At 41.2% G+C, this 26,178-nt stretch overlaps 3 protein-coding genes across 7 annotated transcripts in view; 1 reads left to right on the top strand and 2 right to left on the bottom strand.

The window, feature by feature from the left end:
• Positions 1–414: 414 nt before the first annotated feature.
• On the bottom strand, positions 415–7,529 carry dda1 (DET1 and DDB1 associated 1). The gene is made up of 5 exons (XM_061684673.1): positions 7,188–7,529; positions 6,799–6,879; positions 6,665–6,716; positions 2,024–2,085; positions 415–1,934 (listed from the first exon to the last, which is right to left on the bottom strand). Exons 1-5 carry the CDS (start codon positions 7,194–7,196, stop codon positions 1,830–1,832), a joined length of 309 nt encoding a protein of 102 aa, XP_061540657.1. The 5' UTR covers positions 7,197–7,529; the 3' UTR covers positions 415–1,829.
• Positions 7,530–8,228: 699 nt separating this feature from the next.
• On the top strand, positions 8,229–16,789 carry abhd8b (abhydrolase domain containing 8b). Its single transcript, XM_061684010.1, is given in 6 exon segments — positions 8,229–8,554; positions 11,423–11,553; positions 11,555–12,216; positions 13,700–13,870; positions 14,924–15,140; positions 15,893–16,789. Coding segments are annotated over 5 exon segments (1,458 nt in total). The 5' UTR covers positions 8,229–8,554; positions 11,423–11,424; the 3' UTR covers positions 16,172–16,789.
• ptprc (protein tyrosine phosphatase receptor type C) overlaps positions 15,425–26,178 on the bottom strand; it is a 31,498-nt gene continuing 20,744 nt past the window's right edge. For 2 of the 5 annotated variants that reach the window (XM_061684004.1, XM_061684008.1), the window contains exons 25-32: positions 25,827–25,976; positions 25,612–25,699; positions 24,987–25,126; positions 23,179–23,313; positions 22,998–23,108; positions 22,748–22,908; positions 21,743–21,878; positions 20,312–21,126 (exon numbers count right to left, since the gene is read on the bottom strand). In XM_061684004.1, coding sequence (XP_061539988.1) covers positions 20,836–21,126; positions 21,743–21,878; positions 22,748–22,908; positions 22,998–23,108; positions 23,179–23,313; positions 24,987–25,126; positions 25,612–25,699; positions 25,827–25,976 — 1,212 coding nt within the window. In that variant the 3' untranslated portion in view covers positions 20,312–20,835. Of the gene's footprint in view, positions 16,433–20,311; positions 21,127–21,742; positions 21,879–22,747; positions 22,909–22,997; positions 23,109–23,178; positions 23,314–23,554; positions 24,148–24,986; positions 25,127–25,611; positions 25,700–25,826; positions 25,977–26,178 lie in introns of those variants that run through there. The other 3 variants (XM_061684005.1, XM_061684007.1, XM_061684009.1) reach the window with 3 other exon arrangements.

Raw genomic sequence — 26,178 nt, 5'->3', positions numbered from 1 at the left:
GAATGACCCACCAATGTCAACATAACACTGAATTCTTGTTGTCACCCCGGGATCTGCATTTTTCTATTGTCGTCCCAAGTACCGACCCACTTACAGAAGAAAAAAACAGCCTCTGAAAATATAGGAATAGTATATTTTTAAACACAAGAGCACCTAATTAAGAAATTGATGAAAATAAGCATGTAGAAAAATGCACTGATCTCTTTGCGACTATTGATGAAGAGATCAGTGCATTTTTCTTCTTTTCAGGAAATGAAGACTGCAGACCAAAGCAATTGTAACAGTCTGAATTATCATGCTATCAATCTTTTACTACCCGCCCACGACCTACCCAAAATCGCTCTGCAATCCACTTTTGGGTCCCGACCCACAAGTTGAGAATCACTGCTATAAAGCACCACATGACAACAAATATGCCAGTCCAGTTTTATTTCAGCAAAGCTAGAAAAAACAAACAAAACAAAACAAAACAAAAACATCTAACACAAGAGTGGGAAAAGGCTTCATGTGTTGTCAAACAGTCTTAGCAGAAGCATCTTATGGCTGAAACTGACAGGATATTTACACAACGGGTAGCGAGGTGATGGACCACATTGTTTTATTCCCCTTCACATATACCTGTATATATCTTTATTCAGTATTGTAATGGACAACAAAAGGACCAAGCAAAGTTGTGGACTGCATTTGGCTGTATGCTAAAAACACAACCTCTTTGAACCGCGCAACATGGAACTACTTAAGTCACCAAAACGCAGGTGATGCGAGAACACAACAGAATCCAAACGGTGACAACCAGTCGTAAGGCCTCTAAGGCTAACAATCCAGAAATGCCATGGGAGAGAGGAGAGGGGGCGAGGGAGAGAGAGAGAGAGAGAGAGCGGGAAAAAAACAACAACAACAAAAAACAGGCAAGGCCAGGATCACATCTACTCTGCACTGAGGCTCCACTCTTAAATTGTACAGCTCTTTCTTACAATGTACCTAAATAGACGTATTTAACAAGTGCATATTAAATTAAATTATGGAATTGACATTTATTTACAAAAAATGTAGTATTTTTCTTTCCTTTTGCTCAAACTAGGAAATACAACGTTAGATTGTAGAATCCTTTGACATATTAGCCTCACTTAGATGATAGGTGCAAGATGCATGAGTGGAGATATTTAATTAAGTCCAACCAAAACGACGAACGAAATGGAGCGATGCACTGCAAACATACACCCGAGTGGTGCTTCTACTTTGTGCTGTTGTTCACATTGCATTCTTGGTTGTGGGGATTCAACCAGTGGGGAGAAACGTCGCCATTGTTACAGAGTGGGCAGTGAAACGGAGAAGGAGGGAGGGGGCACTTTGGCAGGCAGGAAGCGCATTGCCGTACTTAAAACAATAAACACAAGAGAACGCCAGAGATCAAATTGGGACAGTTTTAAGACTTGACTCGGCAAGTCACTCGTAATCTACCTTTTCAACAGATCACTTACCTCACATGTACAGCACGATACACACACAGCTCAGCATGCATACAAACATACATGACACAGTACACATATCCTAACACAACAAAAGGCATATGCAACCTGGCCCAATAAGGGGTTTTTTCAGTTCTCAAAGAGTGGTTGCAAATCTGTTTAAAAGTGTGGATTTCCTTTACTTCACAGCGAAGCCCTCTTAGTTTACCGAATACCCCATCTTATGAGAGGTGCGGCCCCTTGCCACAAAACAGAGCGGCCACACGCTGTCACCGAGGTGGGAATACCCTCTCTTTTTACATGTTTTGATTGGCTACAGCCTGCACACACAGACACAACCGCGCACACACATACACACACTTATGAGTCTTCATTCATTTCTTGGCTGTCTGTCCTGGCGATTTTCCTTGGGGGCGCGGGGCTGTCGCCCTCCCCTTGCTCCTGTTCCCGTTTCTTTGCTGCGTTCTGCACATCAAAAGGGATCGTTAATAATCACGGTGCGAGGCTGAGCATCAACTTTAGGAAACCAGCTCCACCCGTCGAAACATGCTCACCTCTTTGTCCCACTGATGATGGAGGTAGCGCAGAAGGATGTTGGTTTTCTCTGTGACGATAACTGGGGGGGGGGGGAAAACCCGACAAAACTGTCACATATACACAACAGGGTACAGCACCCGTAAACATCATCACAAATTGACAGTGGGGAAAACTGCTTTATAGCTGATCCAAGTAGGAAATAAGATGAGATTTGACACCAGCTAGTTCAAGTATCTTGGAGGAATCTTGGTGTAAAGTCCATGGCTCCTAAGGATGGGAAGTAAGCACCTGAATAAATCCCACTCCCGGATGGTGGTCTTGATTTTTCAATGACCACCCGACACCACTGCATGTTGTAATACGGCCCATATTGGACAAGAAGAATCAATCGGCTAGAGCTGCTTCATATCATTACAGCAGGCTTGCTTTTGCGCACGTCACTGTGAAAGGGTTTGGCTTGCTGCCTCAGGCTCAGCTGCATTTAAAAGTGCAACAATTATTATTTTTTTTTTAAGTTGCAGCAAAATGCTCAGGCTGTTCATTTTAATCATAATACAGTTGAAAATCAATGTAAAGGTCCCATGCCATTAATTGTTTTAATTTTAAATTTTAATGTCCTTTTATTGGGTTTACAAGATAATTTGGTTTGAAAATGGCCAGAATGCCCTTTTCAAGCTATGCCAGGTTGTTCTGTTTCATCTGGCAGTTGAGACGGTCAGATTTCGCATTAATATTTGACATGTAAATAAGCTTTGCACTGAGTGGCTCGCTCATCTTCTCAATTTGAATATGTAAAACAGCTTCGCTCTGACTGGCCGTTGCCGATAACATATCTGCGCTCAAGCGTGCATACCGAGAAGCAGAATTCACAAAACATACGATTGTTTCCGACCAATAGTGAACATGAGCGGAAATAACAGTTGGCGACTCACAACTCCAAAGAGGGGACATGGGTGAAAATAAACAAGAGGCGGATATTTTGAGAGGCTGATCCTGCGCTCCCATTCAATCACTTGAACGCAACCTACACACGGCATTCATTTCTCAGGCACATTTTGGCGACAATGACCGCGAGCTTCGCGATTTGATCGACAGTTACATCATAATTTATAGATATTGGTAAGCATCACTGTAAACCACAACACGTATACTTTTATATACCATCATTGTATGGCTTGGCGGGACACTTTCAGGAGTGTGTGAAAGCTTGTTTACAAAGTCATCCTCCACGAAACGGGCCCGACACAACACAATTCTGGTTCCAAAACGCTTAGCTATGCAAAATTCCTCCCAAAATAGATTAAAGACATTTATTCCTCATTCAGCAATTTTTCCTGATATGAGGGGGCTTGTCCCAACCACCAATTAGGCAGGTACTTGAATATGAATTGACTAAACTACATCACAACAACGGCAATTTTAAATCCACCAGTTTTGCAAGCCTTATGCTTTTTATTCCCTTTTGCATTCAATCGACATACCGCATAGATGTCAAACTTAAACCATGTCACTCATTTTGACCTATGTTACATATAAAACAGTAGAAAAAAAAATATTTCGATGGAAGGGGAAGGGAAAGTATTTTCCGATAAGAAAAAGTGACTAATCAATAATCATTTGACCTAAAAAAAATTAAAGAAATCCCTTCAAATGCCACTGCTTGAAAAGGACTACCTAAAGTTAACTTAAAATTGGTGTTCCGGGGTGGAGCAAGAATTCTTACATTCTTCAAGATGGGTTGAAAACTGTGATTAGATGATGGCCACTGATTTGATCTTTTGAAGTCAGCAACTTTCTTGAAGTCAGCCATCATAAGTCAGATGCAATACTCAAAAGATTTATTGGGCTTCCGGGTGAAATTTCAAGATGAGCCTAAAACATTTCTAGGTACATTTAATTTAACCTTCCCTAAACTTTGGAATGCACATGTCCAACTGCTGAAATGTTTCAGTACTTTTTGCACAACTTGCTTTGCTAACAAGCTGAATAACAAAATTCACATTTCCATGAATTGACCAAAACATCTCCAAAAATGTCCACTTCTCCACCTTCCTGTGACTCTTTCAATTTCTCTGTATCTCTGTTGTAATCTTCTGATGACACTCTAAGCTCAGCCGCCACATCCCTCTGAGAACATCCTGTTTGAAGCCTTGCAATGGCAAGGGACTTGATCAATTGTTAAGGCTTCTTTATACTCGCGCGGACGCCGACCGCCCTGACGTCACTGCGGCCATCCCGCACGCAGTTTGCCTCGAGCCCGACCCACGCGCGGCGTTTTGAACGTGTGCTGCAGTTCTCCTCCAAGTCGAGGGTGTCGCTACGGCTGGTATTGGCTAGGACGCCACAGGGTAGAGTTTCCTCTGCATTTTGTGGCCATTTCCGGTAGCCGTTTTTACAACTCCAATTCCAATGAAGTTGGGACGTTGTGTTAAACAAATAAAAACAGAATACAATGATTTGTAAATCATGTTCAACCTATATTTAATTAAATACACTCCAAAGACAAGATATTTAATGTTCAAACTGATAAACTTTATTGTTTTTAGCAAATAATCATTAACTTGGAATTTTATGGCTGCAACACGTTCCAAAAAAGCTGGGACAGGGTCATGTTTACCACTGTGTTACATCACCTTTTCTTTTAACAATATTCAATAAACGTTTGGGAACTGAGGACACTCATTGGTGAAGCTTTGTAGGTGGAATTCTTTCCCATTCTTGCTTTATGTACTGATTCAGCTGTTCAACAATCCACGGTCCCCGTTGTCGTATTTTACGCTTCATAATGCGCCACACATTTTCAATGGGAGACAGGTCTGGACTGCATGAAGGCCAGTCTAGTACCCGCACTCTTTTACTACGAAGCCACGCTGTTGTAACACGTGCTGAAGGTGGTTTGGCATTGTCTTGCTGAAATAAGCAGGGGCGTCCATGAAAAAGATGTTGCTTGAGTGGCAGCATATGTTTCTCCAAAACCTGTATGTACCTTTTAGCATTGATGGTGACTTCACAGATGTGTACGTTACCCATGCCATTGCCACTAACACAGCCCCATACCATCACAGATGCTGGCTTTTGAACTTTGCGTCCATGACAGTCCGGATGGTTCTTTTGCTCTTTGGCGCGGAGGACACGACGTCCACAATTTCCAAAAACAATTTGAAATGTGGACTCGTCGGACCACGGAACACTTTTGCACTTTGCATCAGTCCATTTTAGATGAGCTCGGGCTCAGAGAAGCCGGCGGCGGCGTCTCTGGGTGTTGTTGATGAATGGCTTTTGCTTAGCATTGCAGAGTTTCAAGTTCCACTTAACGGATGTAGCGCCGAACTGTATTTACTGACATTGGTTTTCAGCGCGAGAGAAAGAGAGCACTTCAAACACCTTCCATAACAGCGAGAAACAAGTCATTACGAAAGTACATTAGCTACTCTGCTGCCCATACTGCTCTTCCATCCATTTTCTGAGCCTCTTATCCTCACTCGGGTCGCGGGAGTGCTGGAGCCTATCCCAGCTATCATCGGGCAGGAGGCGGGGTACACCCTGAACTGGTTGCCAGCCAATCGCAAGGCGCACATAAACAAATAACCATTCGCACTCACATTCACACCTACGGGCAATTTAGTCTTCAATTAACCGACCATGCATGTTTTTGGGATGTGGGAGGAAACCGGAGTGCCCAGAGAAGACCCACTCAGGCACAGGGAGAACATGCAAACTCCACACAGGCGGGGATTGAACCCCGGACCTCAGAACTGTGAGGCAGACGCTCTAACCAGTCGCTCACCGTGCCACCCATACTGCTCTTCTTATGAATAATGTTCCATTTGTACAATTTCAGTCAAGTTTTTTCGGGCAAGTGAAGCTGTTTGAAACTTCTGCAATTTAGGAGAAACCCTCAGAATTTCAGCCCATACTAGCCTATTGGTGGATATTTTTAACTGAAATTTGTCAGGCAATTGGAGAAGGCATTCCCTGAGTAACAGATGAAACAAACGAGTGTATATGTTGACAAACAATCATGTAATACTGTTTTATTCAATTTTTTTAGATTTTCAATTGTCAATATCACACAAACACAACTTCTCCAGAACCCATCATCCAATTTTCTACATTCTTGGTGCGTTGTACTCAGGTTGAAGTGGCCATTCCAACCAGGCGCAGCATTTTGACAGACTGCCATTTTTGGCTTGCCACGTTGCTGCTTGCAATACGGGGGGTTTTGTTTTGTTTTTGTGTTTTAGGAGTCTGTGTTTTTTAAGCCAACACGGAAGTGTGTACTTTGTATGTCATGAATCTGCATATTTCGATCAAGTGAAGCCCGCATTTAGATGTATGAGGCTTTTATCCACATTTGGAAGACGCCTGATCTGAATATCTAAGGGTGTCTGGTTCCATGTCATTCTTTTTTTCTTTTTACACTGCTGTGACGCACATCCAAAGCCACTTGAGAACAAAACAATTTGGGAAATGTGTCACTTGAATCATTCAGTGCAACTCCGACCTAAGACAGAACATATCCATACATCCTTCCATATTAGGGGACAAAAAGAGTAAGCAGGGGAGTATCTAACAAAATAGGAGTACGCTGAATGTAGAAAAGCGGAACCCTTTTTTGGGTTTAATTCTAAATATTTCACCCAGAGATTGGCACTCACTCTGTTCAGAAGGGTATTCACGTGTTGGAAGATAGACAGAGGGCCTCCGATTCTGCAGAGGACAGAAAAAGGAATTTGCGATTACATTTTGGTAGATCAAGTGAGAAGAGAAACCAGTACCAACGTGTACTTACAGATGCTTTACAAACAGAGTCTGCATGAAACCTGCTGAAGTTGCTTTTGTTGTAGACGGGAAGCCCTTTTAGGAAGTCTGCCTGTGAATAGAGCCATGAGTTGGATTATTGTCTTTCCAACTATTTTAAACCTGAGCACTGTACGATATGTTGTATCGCCATGTCATCGTGACCACACGTCGCTCGCCGACCGAGGCAAAAACATCAATCCCGACAAATCTGATCTATTTACACCACAATTGCGGAGTGCCGGATGATGCCGGATTGACCTCAGTGATGAGAATAATGACGTGAATCGGCATCGAGCCGACTTGCGGCTACTGGCTTGTTAACGTAATCTCTGCGCTAATGACAGCAGCTCTGCAATTGGTACGTAGTAATATAGATACCTTTTCCATGACAGCAGTCGAAGAAACTGCAACGTCGATACGCCGACCGTGGAGCTTGTCGCGGGTGATAGCAGGCCGGCACTCAAAAGTGTTTACGACTATGTCACCGATAGCCGAGCTAGTTTACGAAATAAGACAGACACGACTCGACTATATCGGGTGGCGCGTGCCACGCAAACTCAAAACTGGCACTCAAACCGCTTTTTTATTCTATATTCAATTTTACGTAGAACTATATCGCTCCAAAATGAAGTCCAGGTTGACATTGCATCAACTAGCGGAGCTGCTTGTTAATGTGGAGCTCCACAGCTAGCATGATGGCATCGCTGCTTCTTTAGACCGCTCCCCGGAAACGCTCGTCGCGCTCATGCTCATGTTTTAGGACCTGCTAAGCATTGTGCTAGCGCCCACTAGCGTCTGGAGGCTGTATTACAAGCACTACTGTACTCTGATCATCTGTCGTACGCTGAGCAAATTCTGCACAACTAGCTTTGATCAACACTTCGATTTGTTTGTGCTTCATATACCAATTCATAATGTTTGTTAAAAAAAAAAGCAAAAAAAAAAAACAGGCACCAGACAGAACGGGGACCTGAAACGATGACAAAATCTCGTTGTGATTCAGAGTCGTTTTATTGCCATTGTCAGTGAAAAGGTACATTCACAACTATAGGATTTTGTTCTCGGTCCGATGGTGCAACAATAATAATAATGAAAACATTAATTCAAATATAAACTAACTAAAAAGAAGGAACATAAGAAATGTACAATAAACATAAACAATATAAGTACAGTTCGGGCTGCCCCCCTCCACACACATGTATTTTAAAAAATGTATCATTTTACATCCATTATGATAATTGTATATTTTATATTAATTATAACATGCACATGGACAAAAAAAATCAATGGATATTTTATGAAAGGTGTCCTCCGTTTTTATTAAACTTTTTTTCATTCCCCAAATTAATGTACAGTACAGTAGAGTAGCGCCCAGTACTGTGAAGTAATCTTGTGCTGCTTGCGTCAGTAGAGGGCGGCTCGTCCCATCCATGAATCCGACCAGGAGAGATTCGAGCTGCTCGAAGCGCCCAATTAAAAGTGCTCATTTGTCTTTGATTATTCGTCCGACATTCTTCATCATGTAGACTGGATCCGTGGAGCACATAAGAAGCGAATGAACAAGAACAGCTAGAACATGCACGCAATGCCGCTCGTCAGACGGTGGACGTCGAGGGCTGCACTCGATATAAATTAGATTATTGGATTGACTTTGACAGATTACAGCGCTCCGATGCTTCTCGAGAAAACCACGCCAATCTAATAATAGTATTCGTATTTCACACCAGGGTTCTGAAATATTAAAGGTATGAAAACTTTCATCTTTTTTTGTAATTTTTTTTTGGTTTTGTTTTTTTGAAGCGTCTAGGATCATTTCAAAGTAAACAAGTTCGCTGCCTGTAAAATTGGACCGCAGTTGCAGTTTTCAAGTGTCTAATGCTAAAGGGGGAATTAGTGAAGCTACACAGCAGTTTTGACAGCAGAAGAAGTTATTTGTGTTGTGGTGTTAGATACTGTAGTAAAGAAAACATGTTTAAATGAATGAAAATGACAGCGTGCGGATTTGGGGATGTTTAAGGCCTTGTCACTAGTCGAGATGAATGATCAACAACAACAACAACAACAACAATGCGTGCGCCACACAATTGAATGTTTTGTTGTTGTTGTTTTGGGAGGGCCATGATTATTGTGGTACTTACACTTAAATTGTCCGTTTTAATCATATGGCAGGTTGAGACTCAACAGATCCAATTCGTTCTCATTAAAAGGTGCTGCCGCTGTTGTGGCTGGTTATAGGTGCTATCAGGTAGGCCTAATATCAGTTGCACTTGGTTGTTTCATCAGTGATACATAGGGCTACTGTATGTCATACTTGTAACTAAATGTGTCTAATGCAGGAAGTAACCTGTTGGTTCTGGGTTGAAATCTCTTCTCTATGCTTCTCACGCTTGTTCTCCCTGTGGGTTTTCTACGGATATTTGGAACTTCATCCCACATTCCCAAAACATGCCTGCGAGGTGCGTTGAAGACTAAATTGCCTTACGATTGGCTGGCGACCAGTCCAGGGTGTACTCCGCCTCTTGCCCCAAGTCAGCTGGGATAGGCTCCAATGGATGGATGGATTATTTTATGGTGTCTACATTTCAATTGTCAGTTTGTATCATTTGTATATTCTGTCAGGATAAACATTTCAAGTTAATCGATGTCACTTTTATGGATGGTTAAGGTGGACAAGTAGGGAATACTATTTTATTTTAGGCCAATTCGGTCAACCATATTATGATTGTTTGCATAATAAACATGTCGTCAAATCAATACTTTGTGAAAACTGAGCATTTTAGTCCTGTAAAGATGTTTTTGTAGCAGTCATCCAGCCTCATCCAGGGACTTGATTTTGATGTATTCAGTACTAGTAATTAAGATGGAGTCCCCTTTGTTCATATCCCTGCTACAGTGCAATACTGCAGTTGGATGAATGTACAAGTGCAAAGGCCCAGCGGAGCAAGCGTGCTCTGAAACACACCACAAATGCGCAAGTGATCCTCATTGCGAATGGGCTGTAGGCAATGCAAAACTCCATCAACTCCAAGGCGAGACTGTAGCCAAAGAGTGTGACAATTTACATCAGGAAAGGCCACAGACAGATTGCGTTGTGTGGATTTAGACACAAACTATAATCCCTTCTAGCCTGAGAGGAAAGTAACAGGAAGGCAGGATAATGCCACCAGCACAGACTTGCAGACCCTGCATGGTGCCCTGTTGTTGCCATGACTGGTAATCACCTGACAGCTGCTGTATCTGTTGCTGCTGCTGCTGCTGCTGTGTCTCAGTGTTATCAGAAGTAAGCAAAAGAGAAGCCAGGATGGGCTGTAGGCATGAAAGACAAGCTGGAGGAGGGTGGTGCAGATACTAGTGCTACATGATGCTAAATATATGACTGTGGATGCACAAGTACTGCAGTAACATTATAACATCTGTGTTTGCCACCACTACTCTCAGTTACTTGGCATAACTTTCTCATGCGTCTCAAACATTTGCATTTTGACCGGTTGGACCATAGAGCATTCGTGAAATTGGCGCATATTCAAAAACAGCAAATCATTTCAAATCGACACCGCAGAAAATGCACATCAACTATGATTCAGTAACAGGTTTGGTTCGTAACATATCAGAAAATAGGCAAAAATCTTGATCATTGTTTCCCAATGCAGAATATGCTTGCAAATGTCTTATTTTGAAGAAACACAAAAATAAACCGTTATTATTACAATGACTATAATTATTAATAGGGTTAGATGATCAACAATAGTTATCGATTCATTTGATAATCAATTAGTTGTCGATTACTCGTTACAGCCTCAGTTTGCATGCATTCTTCCACTGCTCTATAGCTTGTGTTTCTGTTTCGGTCCTGCCTTCTCGCACGCTCTGAATGTCAAAACTTTATGATGTTATTGGCTGGCCTTTTCAGTCACTTTTCTTATATGCATTTGTCTGTGTACAACGCAATCATCACCCCCCCCCCCCAAAAAAAAACACACGTCCTATTTTTGGAATACTTAAGATAGTGTAAGTCTAGTCTGAGGCCTTCCATTTCTTTGTCGACTTCCTTTTACAAGACATTAGCACACATTTGTTTTCCTCAGCGATGACAGGGCAATTAATTGAATGTTGCTATGGGAGGGAGCCAAATAAGGCTAATAATGCAAGCAAAATAAAGATAAGGCTGACATTATGTTATTGCAAGAGCTTTGAGAGCTATGGCTATGTTGTTGAGATCGGCAAGGGAAGATTGTTTCAAATGTTTTTATGTTGTGTCAGAGTAACTTAATGTTTTTGACTTGACGTTAACCTAATATTTGTGTGGAACTAGAACATACATACTATTTGATTAACCGTAACATATGATCAAGCCTCCTAATGTCATTGTATTGTGTTTATTTAGTGCATTAAATAACATAATAAATCAAAAACTGGAGTGTCAGACCTCAGATTTTCAATAGATTGCACATTGTTTGTCTTGTGGATAGCTGTAAGTCAAACAGACATCTTGTTTGTGAACATTAAAGCATGAACTAACAACGACTATTCCTCAAGGTCATATTGGCGATGTATTCTCTGTATCTTCTCTGTCTTGTTTATTCATGTTTTTTTACTTGTGTGTTTGCATGCAGCCATGCTGGCCAGCTTTATGGAAGGTCTGCTCTGCTGCCTCACCTCAAAGTCGACCAATGTTGTGGTTCCTGTCGAGACGTCCGAACCTAGCGACGGTTATGAGTTTGTCGAAGTGAAACCAGGCCGGGTGCCTTCGCGTTCGACATATAATCCCTGAGCGGTCGGTGGTGGAGCAACCTACAGGAGAGGGTGGGTGCGTCAGCTGCAAGAGGAGGATCTCAGTCTTCTGCAATGGACAGCTATTCATCGAGAACCTGGGGGACAGTGCAGGTGCGGCGCTAAAAACCTGCCAGAATGGTGACACAGAACCGAGCAGCACTGTAGAGGTGGAACTGACAGACTGTGGCAACACCTCGCTGCCCACTGGAGTCCCTGATACCAGGTCAGACTCGGTCACAGCAAGAAAAACTGTAACATCCGAGATGGGAGCAGGAGGGGACGCACTCGCCGCTCCGCAGGTCGAAGCGTCACAGAACTGCCGCAAACGGAAGCTCAAGCGCACTGTGGTGATTGACTGCGAGAGGAAAATATCACCGTGTAAAGGGACGCATCCAGATGTTGCTCTGTTCTTCATCCACGGTGTTGGAGGCTCACTGGATATCTGGAGGAGCCAGTTGGACTTTTTTTCCCGACTGGGCTATGAGGTGATTGCCCCGGACCTGGCAGGCCACGGGTCCAGCTCAGCACCTCCAATACCCGCTGCGTACACCTTCTATGCCCTTGCAGAAGACATGCGAGTTATCTTTAAGAGATATGCACGCAAGAGGAATATTCTCATTGGACATTCTTATGGGTAAACAATGTTCATATCACACTTATTAGCAGACAGACCAGTAAAATCGAGGGTCATCAGTTCGTATCCCCGCCTGAGTGCCTGTTGTCTATGTGTCCCTGGGCAAGACACTTACCGTAATTTGTCGTGTATAATGCGCACCCATGTATGATACGCACCCCCAAATTTGACCTCAAAATTCTTTGAAACCCTTCTACCTATGTATAATGCATTTTTACAATGCATGATTTTGCTTCTACCCATATGATCAAAACGTGAAGTATTATCTGTATTTTTTTAGTTTTTTCAAAGAATTATTCTGAAATTAAGCACTTTATTTGAACACGTCATACTTTTTATTTGCTTGCTCATATTTTGAAATTCACAGCCCTACTTTTATTTAGGAAATGAGAGAACACACAGTTGTGCTCATATGTTTGATTAACCAGATGAATTTGATGTCTCTTTAATATGCGACGTAAATAAGTTTTGCTCTGATTGCCCCTCGGCGACATCACGCACCTCGCGTCCAATAGCATTGCGCTGTGAGCAGCCCTAACCAGGATAAGCGGTGTTGAAAATGGATGGATGGATTTTCCTAAACCATAACACATGTATGCTTTTATATACTGCGGCCAGATATATCTCGCTCTCTCAAAACCCGGAAATGCACTTCCAGCAGCGTGAAAGCTTCTGCTTACAAAGTCATCCTCCACGAAATGGGCCTGAACGCAGCACAATTCTGGTTCGGAAATGCCGAGCAATTTCTCCCCAAATAAATTGAAGCCATTTATTCCTCAACTGCTCTGAGTTTAGCAGGTAATGCAAAGCTTTGTACAATGTCGCAGCCGCTTTGTCACTCAGCCCTGTTTCCTAAGATGAGTGGGAACGAAGTGGGCAGGCACTTAAATAACGAGTGCCGTTTCTACGTCACAACGACAGCAAATTCAAATCCACCTGTTTTGCAGGCGGTTTGGCTGTTCAAAGGCTGTTGCATTCAACCAACAAACTGCATAGACGTCAAACTAAAACCCAGTTCACAGACTCATTTTGACCCACAGTACGTTATGCATAAAACAGTCGAAAAATGTGCATATTGATGGAGGGGGACATTTAAGAAACTGTTAACAAAAGGACTAAAAATCTCTCTGTCTGCGCCTTGGAACCATACCTGGAATGAGTTCGTCCTTCTACCTATCTGTCACACCCTTCCAAAGTTTTCTGTAAATTTGTTTGCTAGTTTCTCACATGTACCAGACACAACATTAACCACTGTGCCTGCAAATGGGATCTTCATGAGAACCAACACAAGAGCTGTGTTCGGAATCACTCTCTATTCAAGATATAGTGCTCTACATAGTGAGCTCAGTGTTCAAATGTGTAGTGAGTATACACTACCAGCCAAAAGTTGTAGAACAACCCAATTTTCCCATCTTTTTTTACATTGCAATTAATGCAGTTCAATTAAAAACTGATACTGATTGAGATGTTCTTTTTGCACTAGAGTGTCATTCTGTACGTTCCTGGCCCATGAGTATCCGGAGCAGATCCACAAGATGGTGATGATCAATGGAGGTGGCCCCACAGCTCTAGAGCCCAGCCTGTTCTCTGTCTTCAACTTGCCTTCATGTGTGCTTGACTGCCTCTCTCCACTGCTCAGCTGGAGTTTTCTCAAGTAAGACAGATCAAGACAAACATTGTAATTTGCTAGAACTAAACCGTGGGCTAATTACACGCGCACATTACTTCAGAATTGAGTGAATGCTGAGAAACAAGCATCCTCACCAATGCTATTGCACGTCACATGTGCACTATTGTGTAATGCTGAGAGAATCAAGCATTCACAGTTATGTGATTCTTGAACAGAAAGAAATGCACCTGATTACGTCACTCAATAATTAAAAAAAAAAACAACAACTGCAATTGGCTGCTGACCAGTCCAAGGCGTAATGCACATATTTCCCAAAGTCAGCTGGGATAGGCTCCAGCCCACCAGCAAGCCCAAGAACACATGCTATTAAAAAAAAAATATATATATATATAGATAGATAAATGAAAAAACAAATGTTGGACCTTTTTCTGATACAAGATCAAAGGTGTGCAATAGTGTGGGGACAAGTTGATGTTATTGCCTGAAAAAAAATAAAGAAATAAACAAGAAAGAATACTTACTTCGTCTCCAATCAGATTGCTCTGATGTCATCCCTATGCAGCTCCCAACCACAAGGCCTCGATGTGTATGGCGTGTTTATTTTGTGTGGGGAGGGCATGTTGAGATGGTGACAATGTTTCACATTCTTTCTGATTGATGTGCAGTCTGTAGTTTTCACTTGCTGTCACACTGACATGCAGTTTGGAATTACTACACAGTATTCTTTCTCCCCAGACCGAAAACCCCCCCACAAATAATCAATGCCAACCTTAAAAAGCTTTATATTTGACTATAAATGTGGGCAAAGCACTACTACTGTCTAAGTGAAGCCTTCGACTCACTTCAACATAGGTCCTTTGGACGAAGATGCCACAATATGGCTCCAAAGCAATACTTTTATTTTCATTTTGGCCTGAATATAGAAACAATGAATCGGTGAGTATTTCGACAAAAAACAGAGGACAGGTTCCCCCCAAAATGCGTTAATAGCTAAAGTCGCGATCCTGTGGCGGAACACTGTAATGACATTTCTAAATGTCCGTTTGGTCTGTGCCTTCTCATTGGTGCCCCCTACAGGGCCGGTTTTGCTCGTCAGGGTGCAAGGGAGAAGCGGTTGCTCAAAGAGAACAACGCCTTCAATGTGTCGGCTTTTGTGCTGCGTGCCATGATGAGCGGGCAGTATTGGCCCGAGGGGGATGAGGTCTACCACGCTGAGCTCACAGTACCCACCCTGCTGGTTCATGGAATACACGACAAGTTTGTCCCCGTTGAAGAGGACCAGCGTATGGCAGAGGTAAACTAAACTACTGGGAAGGTGATCCCGCATGTCAAAGAGGGTCGGTCGTACCTTTGTTTGAATCCGAATAGTTCCCATCAAAATGAATTCTCATGCAGTGCGCAGACCTTCGCCAAGGCTGAACAAATGTTAATGTGTAACAGTAACGACATTCTAGGCTCTTTTATTCCAGTCCAGCAAGTGCCCGAAACAATTTCCTTGTTCTCTACGACTTAAATAGGTACGTGTGTTCAGTCAAATAAATCCACTACAAAAGCTGCATCAAAGATTCTGTCTTTATAACATACAACATACAACATAATATAAACATAATTGGAAAATCACTTGGCACAGTGCAGACCTCAGTCTTAAACATGCCCGTCTGACTTTCTTGATTGGAAAATTGAAGACTCAAAATTTCTCCGAGGTGTGAATACGAGTGTGATACATTATATGGAGGCATACATACTACATTCATATCAATTTCCATGCAGAGCAGCAAGTGATGAGGATATTATGACCAATAATACAGATAAATATAGTTTATATAATCTTTCGATTTCTTTCGTTTTAGCCAGCTTTGTTGTGTGACATAAGGTTTGCAAATGCATCTTAGTAAGGTTGGGGTACACCGATATACCTCGAGTTTGCGAGTTAGACCGCTGACTTTCCTGGGAAACAGCAGCAGTACATTCAATACCAGATTGCATTGTGACTTTTGCGCTTCCCCTCGTTTAAGATTTTTTTTTTATTTTTTTAACATCTATCAGATCCTTCTCATCGGCTTCTTAAAGGTCCTGGAGGACGGCAGTCATATGGTCATGATGGAATGTCCAGAGGCTGTCAACACACTACTGTATGAGTTCTTCCTCTGGGAGCCTGCAGCCCCTCCACCACCAAAGTCCAAAGCCCGTCCAGAGACTGCCAAGGCCCAAAGTGACAAGACCAAAGCTGCGCCAGACCCTGCCAAGATCCGACCAGCAACTGCTTTGCAGGCCTCATTAAACAGTGCAGCAGAGGTCATGTTCGACAGAGGGGACAAAAAATAAGTCAAGGTTTAACGGTGACGGCGATCAAACTTGAAGAAAGTTCCGTGTGATCACACGTGAACTGAGATGGCTTGAGCTGAAAATGTCCATGGAAAGGGTCCGGCTGAAGGTCAGTCATGAAGGCGGGACACAGTCAAGAAGATGTGTCAACTCAAACCAAGCATGAGGAGAAATGAAATGGAGCTTGAGTCATTGTGACGAGTCAAGACGCTCCGGGAGATGTGCCTTGAAGTGATGCATGCTCATCTTTTTGGGTGAGATCTGAAAAAATTGAATTTTAACACTAACATTTTTGCCATGTGAGCCAGAACCATCGACACATTTCCAGTAGCATTTCCTTCTAGTAAAATACAAGTTGTAGCAAAAGAAAAAGCAAATATGCGACTTGCCATGTTGATGCAAAGAGACAAAAGAAAGTAAATGAAACTGTTTACATGTGAAATGTAGTCATAGGCAAGGCCTATGACCATACACGGAGAACATGCTTTACCAAAAAACGGGACATAACATGTTTTTGAGTGGTCTGAAGTCTGTAAATGCGTGCATATACAATATTTTTGTACCAAAATACAATATCTTTCCAGGTAGTTCATTAAAGGACCTCTCAAATGCTGTGAACATTGGCACTTATTCCATGGTTCTGGACTTAAAATGTTGTCTGAAGAAAAAAATCCCCCTAAAATAGACTCAGAAGAAATGTTAGGCTTGTTTTTGATGACATATTTGTTTTTCAGCCAGATCTTCGCCTGCCCACCTTTATGGCGAAACCTGCGTGAGCCTGCTGACGTCAAGCACATTTCCTTATACAGTATTAGTACGTACCGAGTATGTTCTCGGTTGCTTCACAAATCGATACTATTGGTCTGTTCCCACTTCATCTATTATTTTTTTGTACGCAATATCAACCAATTTAAAATATGAAAATAGCTTGAGAGCTAATGTACACACGCTCTTGAACGCTATAAATATCTGAGAATTGTCATAAAACGGCAATTTCCTCATTCTGTGGAAGCAAGCCATGCGTCATAATTGTCACCTATAATAAGGTTGGATGTTTTTAGACAATAACGAGGGAAAATAGTGAGGTTAGGTACATTTCAGTAGGCTTGTTTTATTCAAATCAATTGCTGTAATACTTCGTTGCAGAAGGAAGGAACCCGCATGTGCAGATTCCTTTATGCATGGATTTAATCTGCTCATTGTTGTATTGATTGCATCGCTCACCTTTAAAAAGTTTGGGAAGAAAACACGGCGAACACCATCCAGCATGGCGCCATGTTTGTGCCATTTTAATCAATGACAGCGTAATAAGTTAGCTATTGAACATCATTTTGGGGTGCTGGTGTGTTGATGTGAATGTGCAACAGTATATGATCGCAAGGTAAGGTACTGTATTGTACCAACTTGAACAAAGCAGTGTTTGGAAGGTCAAGCAAGATGTCATTTTGGAGGTGAGGGACTCAGCCTGACAGTGACATCAGGTAAAATATTGGTAAACCCTGCCACTTAATAGGATTGTACATTCCTTTATCCACACCGGCTATTGGGGCCGCATGATATTGGAAAAATTTGACATTCCAATTTTCCGTCACCCTGCAATATATATTGTGATGTTAAAAAAACACACGATAACCAGTGTTGCGACAGTTACCTTGAAAAAGTAACTTAGTTACTTTACTGGTTACTTGATTTCAAAAGTAACTAAGTTAGAGAAAAAGTAACTTTTTAGTTACTTTCAGCAGCTGCCAAGTGGCAAGAATATCACTTATCCATAGTACAAAAAAAGCATCAGCTTAACTGTACCCATTACTTGGTAATGAACGCCACACAAGTTACAGTTACATATAATAATAACTTCAATATTAGTGTCGTCGAAGCGCCATTAAATCAGCAACTTAGTGCAGTCTTGACATGACAACACGGTGTTGTAAGTACCTAAACGTAAACAAGCACACCATTCTGAATACACTTCTCTAAAGACTCTTAACTGATAGACAGATGCCGATTGTGGTCCATGAAGGCAACCGTGTGTGTGTGTGCGTTTGTGCGTGCGTGTACGTAAATGTAAAAGTGAGTGGCGGTTTGATATTGGGGGCATACAAATACACACACCATTGCTCCCACCATGGTCATTTTAAATGTGAAGAGCGGGAAAAGGCGACAAGATTACGCAACTGTTTAACTAGCAAAACTGTGGATGATTGACGTGGGGGAGAAGCACTTACTTACGTGACGTCAGCTGTGCAGCGCGTTAAACCAGCTCACCGCCCGAACTACAATGAAGTTGAAAGTTCTCACTTTTCATTGTCAATATTATTTAAGATAAGTATTGTAAGTCCTTCAGGGAGACAGTCCTTATCCTCCATGACCGATTTATGACCGTGCTTCACCATTACCCACAATGCAGTGCGCATTTAACACGTCAGTAAAACTGTATTCTTAATTCGTATATTTAAAAAAAAGTAATAACAATCAAATACACGTTTTACAAAGGAAAATAACAAAAATAGTGTGGTGATAGTGAAATTGTGTATTTCTTTTGCACTTTTATGGTACTGCACTTTCACCGTGCATCAACAATCACCTCCCAATCGCTGTCTTCCCCTTATTGAGAAAACAGCGGTCTGCGTGAAGGGTTAAATGCTATTTTGGAGTCACCAGTCACAAAGCAGTACTTGGTGAGAGACATTGATGACTCAAAACTAACTATCAATGGTTATAAAAAGTAACTGTAGTCTGATTACTCTCCCGGGGAAAGTAACGCGATACTTTGCTGGTTACTCAAAATGGCGGAATTTTGGAGTAACGCGTTACTTTACTTTACTTGACCATAATGAAAAAAAACACACATTTCTCTTTTTCCCTTTGTATAAAAACAGCTCAGTAGAGCACAAAAGTATACTGAGTCATTTGTTTGAAGTCTAACTGTATTTAAATACACTAATATTGAGCAACAGTCGTGACAGACATGAAGTTAAAATAATTTCTTTTCATGACCAGTTATACTGTAGAGTCATTTGCACATTCCTAACACTATTCATTTGTTTTTAAGCAATCTGTTATTTTACACCTATGTTTGAACATATGCATTACTATTTCTATATTTGATTGCATTAATTAAAGCAAAGTATGCTGTTGTGTACACCTTAAGTTTGTCCCTCCCATAATGCCGTGGCTCTCCCCCCTCCCCCCAATTGTAATCTGTTGCTACATGCATTTGTTCTTCACATTCTGAAGGGAGATACAGTTAATGCAGGCATGTAATTCTTTCCCATGTCCTCATTAACAGTTATCATACAAAAAAGAATAGTATATAACACTCTGGGGTGCGCCATGATTGTTGTTTAAAGGGTTAAGAGTTACCGTAACATCGGCGTTTAATCTTATTAGCATGTCCAACAAGGTCGCTCTGCTGGTCACTTATTAATATCATAGCTCGTTGACTGCATCACCGACATAGCACAGGACGCTTCGATGTGACTATTGCACACACATACATTGCAACGACGATGCTCAAACGATATATCGTACGCAGCAAATTTGGTCTCCACATCTGTGGGTGATGTCGCACCAAGACATGGCGGCATATCGATTTTGGCAATCCCAGGGCAATTATTTATTAGTTATTTACCGATCGCTCCAAAATGGATTGATATTATTGTAAATGACTGCTACTTTCATTTTCTTGAGCAAAAGATACACAAAGACAACTTGTTAGTGAAAGTGTTTTGTACTTCCTGCAAGATTTTTATGCATAAAGCTTTCAATAAAGCTCACCAAATATCAACTATAGACGCAGCTCTGATGAAGGGATTGTTTTCATATTATACTTTTGCACTTGTGTTTACAATGAATGAAGTTGTTTTGATTATGAGGGTTTTAAATTTGTCAAGCCTTTCAAAATGATTTCAACATTTATTTGCTGTTTTTTTTTTTTTAAATTAAGGACAATACTGACATTTTTTAGCTTCATCTTAATACTTTTTATTTTTACAATATGACTTTCAAACCATAGGCATGATAGCAGAGACAAAAAAATTAAAATAAAAAATGTACCGGCATTACCAGACAACTAGCAATCCTTTTTTGCTGTTTTTTTTTTTGTCAATGTCTTTATGTCTCATAAGTGTTCTCTGTCAATTGACTCTTTGTTGTCGTACTAGAGCGGCTCCAACTACCGGAGACAAATTCCTTGTGTGTTTTTTTTGGACATACTTGGCAAATAAAGATGATTCTGATTCTGACAATGGACACTGAGACTGATGAGGATCAGTTAAAAAAAAAAAATGTAGGAACATACTGTAGCTTAGTCACTAATGCAGTACCATGTAACAAATTACAAACGTTTAAAGTACTCAGCGATGTACTCAAATATGGACAATTATTATGAGACATTATGCAGTAATAGTGGTATGTTGACCATCAACTTGTTCCCCATCTTCCTTAAACTTAAAAGCATTCCAAAAATAAAAGATGTGTAATCTTGAAAAAGATGATGTGTTGCCCATATTACTCACTCACATAACTTGGACTGATACCCCAAAAACTGAAGGTTGAGACTAAGATCTCTAAAATAAAATCTGTCTTCGTTTAAAACATGATTACTGTCCCACACGGAAGCATCCGACTGAAGCACGTATTGCTGCAAATAAACTTGCAACACCTCACACCTCCCGAGTGACATTGTCCTCAAGTGGTGTCTCTGTGACAATGCTGGATAATTTTTCGGCCTCCTTTTTCTCCTCCTGCCCTACCTGGGCCACCCGATCATCGCTCTCTGCAGCCCCTTGCTGGCCCACCTCGGTAGTGCAGACTTCGTCTGAAGCCTTCTCTGTTGTTGTGCTTTCATTGACCAACTGGACAGAATCCATTTCAGAGGCCTGGACCGCTTTCACCTCTCCGTTCTGGACAGGATAGGCCGCGTCCAGTGCATCATACAAGAACTGGTACTGGTCCTGTCAAAAGCACACACTGGTTTGAGAGGAGGCACACAAACACAGAAATGTAACATTGTATTTCAGTTTTAAAAATATTTTTTGTCATATGCATATTTATACTCTAGCGCTTCCTCACATGAGGGATCATTATTAAAAGAAAATCAGAATGTACACTCCAATGTCAGCTATGTTGAGTATTTACAGTATGTCAAGAGACTCACCTCCCAGGCACATACAGTAATCACCGTGTGCATGAAGACTACCACGCCTCATCAAAGTAATTGTGAAAACATTATTGCTTGTTTGTTAAATTCAATGATACAGTGGTCAAATTCATTTGACTCTCTGACAATTAAAAATGTTAAAATATGCGATGCATAAAGACAACAGCACATGTTATTAAGGAGAGTAATTTATTTTCAGTTTAGTTTTATTGGCCTTATTATACAGCCCTTCACTTATTTTTATAATTCTATGTACAAGATCAAATTTCTATAGCGCTTGTCCTCATCAGGGAGCCTATCTCAGGTGATTTAACCCAGGCTAATTCCCCACAATAATTATTTTAGGAGTTCAAGTTGACCAAACACACGTATGAGTAAATACACAGGATGAACACACTTGTAGTTCTTACCAGACTCGCAATCATGCCCTGTCGCTCCTTCCGCAAGGTTCGGGTCACGTGGAAAATGTCCACGACCTTTTCAGTCTCAGCGCTGTCGAGCAGGTTCCACAGAGCACAGAAAACTCCACAACGGGACGAGCCATCACTGAGGAGAAGCAACACGCACACGCGCAGATGCACACACACGCACACAGATCTTGCTCATCACTTCACTTTTACATTACAGATTGTAAACTTACATTCATTTCCTGATGACCTCTTGTAATGTAACTTTTTCTTTTTTTGTCCACCTTTATTTCAAACCCATGGTACAAGACTGCTGCATGATGTGCACATGATGTACAGTATACTTCGAACAGGTATCACTGTTTGTTTCAGTCATACAGTATTGTTGCTGTAAGGGCATATATGTTTTTATGTTAAACAACTATTTTTACAGTATATCTTGACACTAACCTGGTTGAAACAAACCAGACATGCAAACACCAAAGGCATTAAAAAAAAAAAAAAAAAAAAATACATAAAAAAAAAAAATAAACATTGTAGGGAGGGATCTGGATCCCCCGGGCCCCGGCAGAGATTTTTTTTATTATTATTATTGTTATAACATAAATTAAGCAATCTGGAAGACTCTGAAGAGTACAATAAGGAAAATAATAATTCTTCACGCAGGAAAACACTGCTCGAGTACATGTTGCTGTACAAATTTAAGATTATAATTAAATTTGCCTCATTTCTTTGCTTTTTTTGTTTTGGCCTCCAACTTGAACCAGGCCCATCTCCACCTGCACCTGATGCCTGCTTCAAGCTGTGTCACATGAATAGCATCCTCTCTCTTTAAGCACTCTCATTACGGCATTTTATATTGAAGTTCATTAATGCGTGATGTTCATATCAAATAAAAACAAATAAATGTGAGCGAATGTTTGTCTGCCTTCTACAGTATGTGACAGTCCTATATTTGAAAGGTGATCAGTCCAGGGGACCTGACTTACTACCAAGAGTCCAGCTTACCTGCAGTGGACCACAACTGGAGGGCCTCTTTGTGTCTTGCCGCAGTCACAACTACGCTTGACATCTTTAATCATCTCAGTCAGATCTTGAGGGTTCTGTGGTCGTAAACTATTGGCCCACTTCAGGAATTCGACGTGTCTCACTGCATGACTCTCTTTCCTCTGTTGACAAAAGAATTAGGATGAAATTAATTGAATAATTATTGAGTGATCGTGGACATAAACAACTTAGTGGCTGAAGGCTGCAGTACCTTGACGTGACGAATCAGCACGTTACGGTTGATAATATTTGGAGAAGCATCTGTTGAGGTCACCTCTACCTCAATATCTCCAGTGTTCTCCTTATCCCAGTACACAGATTCCTATACACAAGCAAGCATGAACTCATTTGATGTGGCAAAAACATTGTTAGGATGATGAGTATTTGAATACCTTTACATCAGGACTAGCGCCTGACAGCATGACGATGGTGGACACTTTCTTCTGGTAAACCATCAACCAAAAGTCACTAACAGTGTTGGCCAGAGGAGTCTGTGCTACAATAAAGCTGCGTGGGCCCCAGTAGCCCTGTGTGCACAAGAAATCTGAATCAGAATCATCTTTATTTTGCCAAGTATGTCCAAAAAACACACAAGAAATTTGTCTCCGGTAGTGGGAGCCGCTCTAGTACGACAACAGACAGTCAATTGACAGAGAACACTTTTGAGACATAAAGACATTTAGAAAAACAGTCACTGAGCAATAATACCAGTAATCTGGTAATGCCGGTACAGTTTTTTTGTTTTTGTTTGTTTTGACAATTGTGCAAAAAGATGCAGAGTCCTCTCGCAATTAGAGAAGTTTGAATGACTGATATAACAATAGTCCGGTACAATGAGCAACAAATCTTTCTATTGGTGGATGTCAGTGTTCCTCTATTAAAAGGTCCAGTTGAAAGGAAGCATGCATTTTAATTCATCCATCCATCTAATCGCAGGGCATATATAAACAAACAACCATTCGCACTCACAATCAGTGCCTAAAAAAATGAAAGTTAATATTAAAAACTTAATTAAATTATTACATCAATTAAATAAAAGAAAAATGAGTGCAAGTTGTTTGAGTTGGGCAGAACGGTGAGGGAGTGGTTAGCACACCTGGCTCATAATTCGGAGCTGCGGCGTTCGAATCTCGGCTTGTGTCATATTCTCCCAATGCTTGCGTAGGCTTTCTGTGGGGTCTCTGGGTACTCCAGCTTTCACCCACATTCCAAAAACAGGCATTAGATTATTTGAATACTCTAGATTTTCCATATGCATAAATGTGAATGACTGTTTATATGTGGCCTGCGATTGGTTGGCCACCAGTCCAAGGTGCCTCTCGCCCAAAGTCCCCTAGGGTAGGTTCCATCTTATCTGCAACCTTAATGACAACAAGCGTGACAGAAAATGGATATTTTGAGTTGCTGCATTTTGTCTTGACAAAAAACATTTAACTGATGTCTGCTCGTGTCCTTTATACAAATTTGGTCAATTTCGTATTTTTTTACAAATCCGAAACAAATGTGGTCAATTTCATATTTTTTACAAATCCAAAACAAATTTGGTCAATTTCATATTTTTTACAAATCAAAAAATTGGTCAGTCCCAACATTGGTCTGTTATTTTTACAAATTATTGACCAATATAAAGTGTTGAAAATGTCTTACTATTGTTGATGATGCAATGTTAATGGATTAACAAACAAACCGGGGTTTTTTTTTTTGTTTCCTGAAAAGTGATGCTTTTGGAGATTCAGGATCCCGCCCGACACCAGCAATTTGCAGGACAAATGCACATATACAGTATCTTACCTCCGAACAAATACCCCCCCACCTTGCTGTTGTCTTGTTTCAAAGCATGACATTATCTGTTTACTTTGAACTTGTTTCCTTGAATATACTAAACTTGCAAAGTTGCTCTGAATAAATAATTTGATTGGCTGAGTCGACAATCAGTCTGCGTATTTCCTGTGTGCGTACATTTTGGGGATTGCTCAGGGGTCACCACAGCAAGTCACCCACAAGATTTGTTTGGCAGTTTTTACACCGGATACCCGTTTTGAATGCAACCCTCCCATTGAACCGTGTTTGAACTGAGTTTTGACCATAGCCTGTTAGTATTGGTGTACTGTATAAGATTGACAAATTGCAATTCATTCACAAATCACACCTGCGCCAGGAATGGTAGATGCTGCAACTTTTGACAAATAAAAATACACACGTGAATGTTGGAAGCGTTGATGTATTTAGTGGACTCCTCATCGTCTTCACTATCAGATGACTCTTCCTCATGATATTCATCACGGCTGCTATCCTGACTCTGCCTTTCATCCAGCCTCAGCAACACTCTGTTGTAATCATCTGAGGGTGCCAGGTTTATCAAGTTGACACACAAGACATGAATGATTTGAGAGGTTTGTTTGTTTTGTTTTGATTGTGACAATTCAAATGCACATTACGTGGACAAAAGCATTGAGACACTCTGAACGTGTGAATGAAATCACTTAAGTGCTGGACGAAACACATTTCACCAAATTTTGGGGACATTTCGGTGAACAAAACAAGGCACAGTGGCATGACAAGACGAGTTTGATGTGGAGACACTCAAGAGCCCTGACCTCGACCCCAAGAAACATGATTGGGATGAAGTAGATGAGCCAGGAGGTCCTCTCTCGAGTCCAACATCAGCGACCTCTGACAAGCACACACTCCAACATCTTGTAGAAAGTTTTTACAGAAGAGCGGAAGTTCATATAACTACAAAGGGAGCAAATCTGTTACTCTTTTCAAGGTGTCCCAATACCTTTGTCCATGCTGTGTGTGAAGAGTGATAAAGTCATATTTACAGGGGATGATAGATGAACAGCGATTCTTCTTTTTGTTTTCCTCTGTGATCCCAGTGTTGAATGTCTTCCACTTGTAGGTGGGAAGTCTCTAAATTGCAGTACAATACAATTACACATTTATTTTTGGAAATGAAGCGTGAATTAGTTGTATAATGTTTAATCATTGGAAAAAAGTTAAGGAAAATAGTTTAAATATAACAAACTAAAATCCATACTTCAAACTCATCCTCCAGTAATGTTGGTTCATTGGCACAGTTGCTTTCTTTAAGTATGCTCAGTGCACTGTGGAGCTCTGACAGTGAGATTTCAGTTTCACCAAACTGGTTGTGCTCCAACAAGGCCTGGTGAATCAGGATGTACTGGGCCTGTGGGGGGGACACACGGACACACACACACGGACACACACACACGGACACACACACGGACACACACACACACACGGACACACACACACACACACACACACACACACACACACACACACACACACACAAACAACGATGGAACCATGCAGTACATACACGTGAGCCTGAATATGGCATCAATAATCTTCTTGATAGGAGAGAA

This window comes from Phycodurus eques, chromosome 8, assembly GCF_024500275.1.
Source record: "Phycodurus eques isolate BA_2022a chromosome 8, UOR_Pequ_1.1, whole genome shotgun sequence".
Lineage (NCBI taxonomy): Eukaryota > Metazoa > Chordata > Actinopteri > Syngnathiformes > Syngnathidae > Phycodurus > Phycodurus eques.
The sequence above is the reverse complement of the archived record's forward strand: the minus strand, read 5'-3'. Positions and strand labels throughout refer to the sequence as shown.